General features: G+C 42.9%; 1 protein-coding gene across 1 annotated transcript; it reads right to left on the bottom strand.

Moving 5' to 3' along the window:
- Nucleotides 1–4,530: 4,530 nt before the first annotated feature.
- LOC149816654 (UDP-glycosyltransferase 73C6-like) lies at nt 4,531–6,326 on the bottom strand. Its single transcript, XM_089987633.1, has one exon. The coding sequence runs from the start codon at nt 6,267–6,269 to the stop codon at nt 4,809–4,811; it is 1,461 nt and encodes a 486-aa protein (XP_089843759.1). The 5' UTR covers nt 6,270–6,326; the 3' UTR covers nt 4,531–4,808.
- Nucleotides 6,327–8,230: the final 1,904 nt, after the last annotated feature.

The raw sequence follows: 8,230 nt of genomic DNA, 5'->3' as shown, positions 1-8,230 counted from the left end.
GGTCATGGGAGATGCAATACTGACCAATGTTGTTATTTTAAGAAACTTGATAACTCTTACATCATATTGCTATTGTATGTAGACGATATGCTTGTTGTAAGATCAAGCATGGAAGAAATATAGAACCCCAAAAGTGAGTTGTCAAAGGAGCTTGCAATGGAAGGATTTGGGTCTAGCTAAACAAATCCTTGGTATGAGAATCAACAGGGGTAGAGTAAAGAGGAAGTTGAAGTTGTCGCAGACCTAGTATATTGAGAAAATTTTACAAAGATTCAGCATGGAAAAGGCAAAGCCTTCCAATAGTCCATTGACTGCTCACTTCAGGCTTAGCAAAAACCAGTGTGCAAAAAATCCAGATGAGAAGGCTTATATGAAGAAAGTTTCATATGCTTAAACTCTTGGAAGTCTTATGTATGTTATGGTGTGTACAAATTCGGATATTGCACATGCAGTGGGACTTGTCATCCGATTTATGAACATTCCAGGCAAGACATATTGGAAAGTTATAAAATGGATTCTCAAATATTTGAGAGGTACTATAGATGTGGGACTCTGGTATGGAGGGTCAGAGATTAGACTTCATGGGTTCGTGGACTCGAATTTTGCTGGTGATCTTTATAGCAGGAAAAACACTACAGGTTATATATTTACTCGAGGTAGTGCAACAATCAGTTGGGCTTCAACGCTTCAAAAGATAGTTTTCCTGTTCACTACAGAAGTCTAATATGTTGCAGCAGTGGAATCATGTAAGAAGATGATATGGCTTAGGAACCTTTTGTCTGAATTGGGCAATCATCGAATGCAATTTATCTTGCAAAGAATTTGGCATTCCATTACAAAATGAAACATATAGACATAAGGTATCATTTTATCTGCTCTTTTCTTGAAAATGGATAGTTTATCTTTGAGAAAATCCATACCAACAAAAATTATGCAAATATGCAAACCAAGAAAGTTACAGTTGAGAAGCTAAAGGTATGCAAAACTTCTCAAAGACCTCACGGATAGGAGTTGGTGGCATCACATCGAGACCCTGGACTGCTTGAGGAAGAAGTTACAAGATGAGACTGTTGGAAGGAAATCAATCTCCAAGTAAGAGATTGCTAGAGGAGTGTGGAACCGTTTCCTACCTGGATATGAATCCTTTTGGAAGGTAGTTTTATAATTTTATCCTAGACTTCTTTGTAGGATCAGACTACTCCTTGATTAGATTACAAATCTTGCATAGTCTTTGTAATATTCAAATTCCACTTGCAGAGCTTTTTGTAACACTCTTTGGCTTCTTCTACTTAAAGAAGGTCATCCGCCCTTTGTAAGATATCTTAGAATCGAATAATAGGGTTTCAGTGTGGCCGTGAAAATACGCAATTCTTGTCGACCCACATAAATCTTTGTTCTTCATGTGGTTTGATTTCTTCTTTTTTTTCATTTATTTGTTTGTCAATTCATCGAATGTGTGCCTATCATTTCCCAACAGGTTGTTGGGGGTGAGTATCAGACATTATCATTAGCATCATACTATCCAGAATGATATCATAGTTATGGATATTGTCTACTCAGTTTTAGCCTACAGATGCATTTGGCATGGTTCTTTTATTAGGAAACACCACTTCGGATCAAGTTGTTCTGAAACAAATACATGAAATTCTTAATTGTGACACTTTCAGGCATTTGGTGTGTTGATTTTTAAGCGCTTGAAAAGCCCGTTTATGGATCACAATCATGCTTCCAGATCATCCATCTATTTTTATCATAATTGATGCCTACGATACATTGGTTCCTTCTACAAAGTTCAAGGTATTTATTGTTTTTTCCTCATGATATGACCTTTCCACTGTTGAATGTATATCATAGGCCACAAATTCAAAAGAACTAACTTAAACGAAGCAGTAAATTCTATAATTCAAAAACAAAAGCAGTAGATTCTAGCAACACTATCTTCCTTCCCCCTTTTTATTCAATTTGCTTCACTCCCCAATGAGATTCAACATTTCTCGTTGCCTTTGCATCTCTCTCTCTCTCTCTCTCTCTCTCTCTCTCTCTCTCTCTCTCTCTCTCTCTCTCTCTCTCTCTCTCTCCGGTGAGAGACTTTTTAAAAGAAAACAAGGAAACCTCAGTATTCAACTGAACAAAGAGGATACAAGAAACGGAAATGAGGAAAACCGAACAGACCAATCACTCTCACCCCAAAGCAGGTTATATGCCCCCCCCCCCCCCCCCCCCGAACAGGGGAGTTAGCTACATCTCATGTTCGGGGGTCCCAAAGAGCACCACGTATGTAAGCATGTGTGTCTCGTATCCCCATGTTTGTCAGCATTAATTAGCATTGGAGTTTGATGCGATTGCAAAGACTTAAGTACCCTCTCCTCCATTGGTGCAAAAAAAAATGACGATTCTTGAAAAGGAGTGGTTGTAAAGACTTAAGTGCCCCGAAGATGATTATTTAAGACCCAGTCTCTGCACTGCAGAATTATCTGAGAAAGAAATCTCCCCTGGAGGAGGCCATGAACATCAACCCTCTCACTCTCTCTCTCTCCCTTCTCTTTCTGCTTCTGTGCACATCCAGCAGAAGATCCTACATTGCTCCATCAAGCACCGACTGACCTGCACATTGACTGTTGTGGAGCCTGATTCAAAGCTTTTACCCTTACAGGAGGAGGGTTTGGGGGCTCCTCCCAGCGTGGGTAGCATCATTCAACAAAATGAGTTGTAGATCCTGATTCAGAGTTTTTACCCTTACAGGAGATGGGTCTAGAGGCTCCTCCCAACATGGGTAGCATTATTCAACTTGAAGAGTTGTGGAGTCTGATTCAGAGTTTTTACCCTTACAGAAAGGGGGGTCTGAGGGTTCCTCCCAGCGTGGGTAGCATCATTCAACTTGATGAGTTGTGGAGTCTGATTCAGAGTTTTTGCCCTTATAGGAGAAGGGTTTGGGAGCTCCTCCCAGCGTGGATAGCATCGTTCAACTTGATTCATTGTGGAGCTTGATTTAGAGTTTTTGCTCTTATAGGAGGAGGGTTTGGAGGCTCCTCCCAGCATGGGTAGCATCGTTCAACTTGATTCGTTGTGGAGCCTGATTTAGAGTTTTTGCCCTTACAGGAGGGGGGTCCGGGGGCTCCTCCCGGCACGGGTCTCGGGTGTCGTGGTCCAAAAATGCACAGAGTATCGTGGTGAGAAAGACATATTTTTGTTCCAAGCAAGGTTGGAAGAAATCAATGGAAAATCTAACAAGAAGCATGCCAGAATCAAGATGTGGATGTCAAGCGAGAATGGTGTTGTGCAACTCAAATAACACAAAATAACAGGGGTTTGGTTTTTAGTTAAAATGAGGAATGAAATGATAATAGAAATCGCTGAAAATTTACAGAAATAAACTAGACTCAATAACGAAGACACCACTTTTTACGGATTTGGAATATGACCTCTGGTTAGGGAGATATGGCCCTGACAAGTTGGTCCTAATTCGGGTAGCGATTTGCTTACTGAATAACACTACAAATCGTTATAGTGATTTGCGGAAGACACTACAAATCGCTATGGCGATTTGCGGAAGAATCTACAAATCGCTATAGTGATTTGCGGAAGACACTATAAATCGCTATAGCGATTTGCGGAAGACACTACAAATCGCTATAGCGATTTGCGATTTGTAGTGTCTTCCACAAATCACTATAGCGTTTCGTTGGAGACCCAAAAATACTACAAATTGTTGTAGGAAAGCCCGATAATACTATAAATCATTGTTGGAGCCCCCGGACCCCCCTCTTATAAGGGCAAAAACTCTAAATCAGGCACAGAAGTAGAGAGAGAAGGGAGAGAGAGTGAGAGGGTTGATGTTCATGGCCTTCTCCAGGGGGGACTCTTTACCTCCCTTGATTCTTCTCTAGAGAGAGAGAGGGTTTTACAGTGTTTTACGGAGAAGGAAGAAGAAGAAGAAGATGTCGATGAAAAGTTCAAACGGACATTTTTGATGGCTTATGTTTGTTTCGTCAGATGACCATTGGATCGTCGACTCACCATCGTTTCGCCAGATTACCATCGGCGAAACGATTAAGGTTCGTTTCGCTAGGTAGACTTTGAAGAGTCAACATCATCCTTGACTTTCTGGATAAAGAACATGTTTGTCCTTTTTTTGAACTGTTTGTTTTTTCTTTTTTGAATAAAGGGCATTTTTATCATTTTCTCAAACAATTATGGTTCGTTTCGCTGGGTAGACTTTGAAGAGTCAACATCATCCTTGACTTTCTGGATGGAGGACATGTTTGTCCTTTTTTTGAACTGTTTGTTTTTTCTTTTTTGAATGAAGGGCATTTTTATCATTTTCTCAAACCATCGTTTTATGAGAACAATAGCAAGAAAAGGTACTTAAGTCTTTGCAACCGCACCACACTCCAATGCTAAGTGATGTCAACATACACAGGAATACGAGCCCCATGTGCTTGTATAAGTGGTGCTCATTTAGATCCCTGAACACAGAACATACACCACCCTCTCCTCTCACCCACCATCCCCATCATTCTGCAAACACTCACCAAACACCACCATGATTATAATTTACAAAGATAATTTGAATTACAATTTTCCACATTAATACAATATATAATCAAAGCTCTTATAGAACCAAGAGATATTATGGTCATACCTTTCAATCATAAAGAGAAAATCTAGCAAAGTACATTGTATATAACGTCTTGTATATAACGTCCATCAACTTCATTCCAAAAATCTCATAACAGTGTTTTCCTGCGCATTTCTCTGCTTTGCAGCTGCTTAGTTGCCTAGCAGCTTGAAGATTTACCTCTCTCTCTTCATTTCCTATGGGGAGTATGTGACATAACATACTCAAGAAAGAGAGTCAAGTTGGAGTGAGAGGAACCACCTTCCTCAACGGCCCTCTTCGCCTTCTCTCGAAGCTCATCGGCTCTGCGCCTCACCCCCTCGTCGCCCAACACGGCAACGACAGCCTTCGTTACCTCCTCTCTCCTGACCCCTTCAACGCACTGCTCCCCAAAATCCCCCACGAACAGGTTCCCCACCGCAACTCCCGTCCTCAACGCCTGCACCACCAGCCTCTCGTTCGCGTGCTGCTCCACAAACAGCGGCCAGGTGATGAGCGGCACCCCGCTGCTCACCCCTTCCAGTATGGAATTCCACCCGCAGTGCGTCACGAACGCCCCCACCGATGGGTGCGAGAGTATCAGCAGCTGCGGAGCCCAGCCCTTTATGATCAAGCCCCTGCTCTGCAACCTCTCCTCGAGCTCAGTCGAGAGGTTGTCGATGGCATTTCCTCTGATCACCCAAACGAAGAAGTAGCCAGAAGCTTCAAGACCCAGCCCGATTTCCAGCAGCTGAGCCTCTGAGATGGCACTAACACTACCAAAGCACACGTAAACCACAGAGTTCGGCTCCTTGGAGTCCAGCCAATCCAAACACCGGCGCTCTTCGATGGAAGCCTTGTTGCCCCTCTCCGCCTTGTCGACCTCCCGTGTATTGCAGAGCGAGACGGGGCCGATGGTCCATACTGGCTTGCCGGTCGCTCCTTTGTAGTACTCTACATACGAAGGCTCCAACTCATAGAAGCTGTTCATAACCATACCCTCCGTCGCAGCGTCGGCTTTAACGACTCCCTCCAGGAATTTAACGAGTCCGGGATCGTTGATCTGGTCCCTCGTCTTGTACATAATATTCGATAGATGGTCTCTCGAGAACGATATCCTTTCTGGAAAGCCCTCCAGAAGAAGCATCTCCTCTGAATCCGAAGAAACCGTCGTGTTATAACCGCGAAGGAAGCGCATGAAGGAGAGGTAGAAGCAGGAGGTGCCGTTGAAGGCGAACCTGGGGATGCTGAGCCTGCGGGCGATCTCTGCGGTCCAAGGGAGGAAGACATCGGATACGATGAAGTCGGGAGGGGAGGCCTCGACGAGTGCTTCGAAGGGGGCCTGGAGCGTCCAGGTCGCTAGCTGCCACTTGACGGCCATCTCTTTGGAGGTGCAGGAGTCGAGATTCTCGCAGTTTTCGGGCAGGCCTGACGCTTGAGGAGAGAAGGGGAGCTGCGCCACTCGAATGTCGAGGCCGAGGGAGACGAAGCGTTCGACGGTCGATTGGAATCGGGGGAAGTTGAGAGAGGTGGTGACTAGGGTGACGGCCACGCCTCGGTGGGCGAGGAGGCGAGCTATGTCGACCATGGGGATGGTGTGGCCTTGTGCCATCAGAGGGAAGAGGAGAGCCTGGAGGTTGGATCGTTCGCTAGCAGTTGCAGAGGGGGACATCGTGTTGTGGCGATGGGCTGAGAGAGACAGAGACAGACAGAGGACGAGCTTATCTTTTCTTTCAGCAAAGTTAGTTGTATATGTACTGACTCTTCACTACCACACAAATAATGTAGGTAAAACTCTTTTTCCTGGCTTTTTTTTTTGTCAATTCCTATTGTATTATTTTGACCTGCTAAACACATTCATAAGGTCAGATTTTGTCAAAACAACCTCATCCTGTGAATTTAACCAGGGTTCCTTATCCACGAGGACAGCAAATGCTATATAATGAATAGTAAAAGTGTTTGGCTTGCAAGTAACAAGTTTTGAATTCTCTACTTATCCCATGTGATAAGCGGGTCCTGTGATCGAATCCCTCTGCCACATGGGCGGCGGCTCTTGTTCTGATAGGGGTCCGCCTAACCCCAGCTTGCCTTTCAAAAAATAAAATAAAGTAACAAGTTTTGAATTCAAACTCTACTTTATTCCATCTTTGAAAGAGTGTAGTTTCTCTGTAAACCAGTTAACCTGAGCCTCGCTGAATTGTTCTAAAGTTCGTGCAATATTACTTTCAATTCTGTAACAATGTACTTTTTCATGGAGCTTGCTCATGTTCAGCTCATTTAGCTTGAGCTGGTCATGAACTACATCAAGTTTGGCTCATTCACCAACCCTACCTGCAGAGTACTGTGAACTATATGCGGGTAGGGGTGTAAACAGGTTGCATTCGGGATGGATCTTGCCAGATCTGAAATAGTAGATACGAATCTGAAGCCATATCCAAATCTGATTTGAGGAGGAAAGATTGAATCGGAAACCGAAATACATGTAATACTGGATCAAAAACAAAAAAGAACAAAACAAGCTATTTACATGTAAAAAAATGTAATCAGGTCAGTCTTGAAATGGGATCGATTTAGTATCTGACTTAAAATACTGATCTGAATCCAAAAGTAATCTGATTAGATAGATATGAATATGATCAGAATGTACATTCAGATATCCAGAAAAAAAAAGTCACTCTCAGATCGAATATCCGATCATATCTGATTTGTTTGCAGCCCTATATGTGGGTGCGAATCATTGGAGACTTGTTTCTTTTGGAGACTTGTTTTTTTTTATAAGCAAGGTGGGGTTAGGCAGACCCCCTACCAGTTACAAGATATCAAAAAACATTACAAGTCAAGCAAAGAGGGAAACCAGTCTGGAGGTTTATCCTTACAAACTCTATTCCTGCTAGTGAACCCCATCTGAGCCAGCCAAACAGCCCCGTAATTACAAGATTTATCAATGAGCAAACATTTGCTAAAAAGCAAATTGGTCATATCAGAAATCAACATAGAGACTACTTTCTCTTCCTTCTAACAACTTGTTTGTAGCAGCAACAATGTCTCGCCTGAAAGATTCAATGAGAACCTTAGTACCCAGTAAGGAACCATACTTAAAACCTCCTTCCACGATATCCACTCCCTCTTACAGACCTCCCCCGTACAGGACATCAACTGTTCAAGTTTATCAATAATCTTCTTAGGGAGATGGAAACACCATCCAATAAATCGGATACAAGGCAAACGCCTTTTTAATAAGCACCAAACGACCAGCCTGAGATAAAAAGAGTACCACTCCATGTGTCTAAATCTTTCCTAAACTTGACAATAAGAGGGGCGCACAAAGAAGATTGGAGTCAATCTCCCCGTGAAAACGGGCACTCCTAAGTACTGGAATGGGAGTTTCTCTAGCTTCCATCTAAATATAGACAGAGTATATAAGATTCTACCAAGGCACAAATTAAATGGGATGAAAGTATACTTCTCCTTACTGATTAGGAGGCCCGATCGAAACCCGTTGGAAATGCTCCAGTACTATGAAAATTTTCAACAAAATTCTTTGAATCTTTTAGGGAAAAAAGAGCATCTGACTCCACCTGAAGGACTTAATTGAGGCTAGAATAATTTGAGAACTGATTTCAGCATCTTTCA

The sequence above is a fragment of the Nuphar pumila genome, chromosome 14 (assembly GCF_984573655.1).
Source record: "Nuphar pumila chromosome 14, dmNupPumi1.hap1.1, whole genome shotgun sequence".
Lineage (NCBI taxonomy): Eukaryota > Viridiplantae > Streptophyta > Magnoliopsida > Nymphaeales > Nymphaeaceae > Nuphar > Nuphar pumila.
This window is presented reverse-complemented; position numbering and strand designations above follow the sequence as displayed.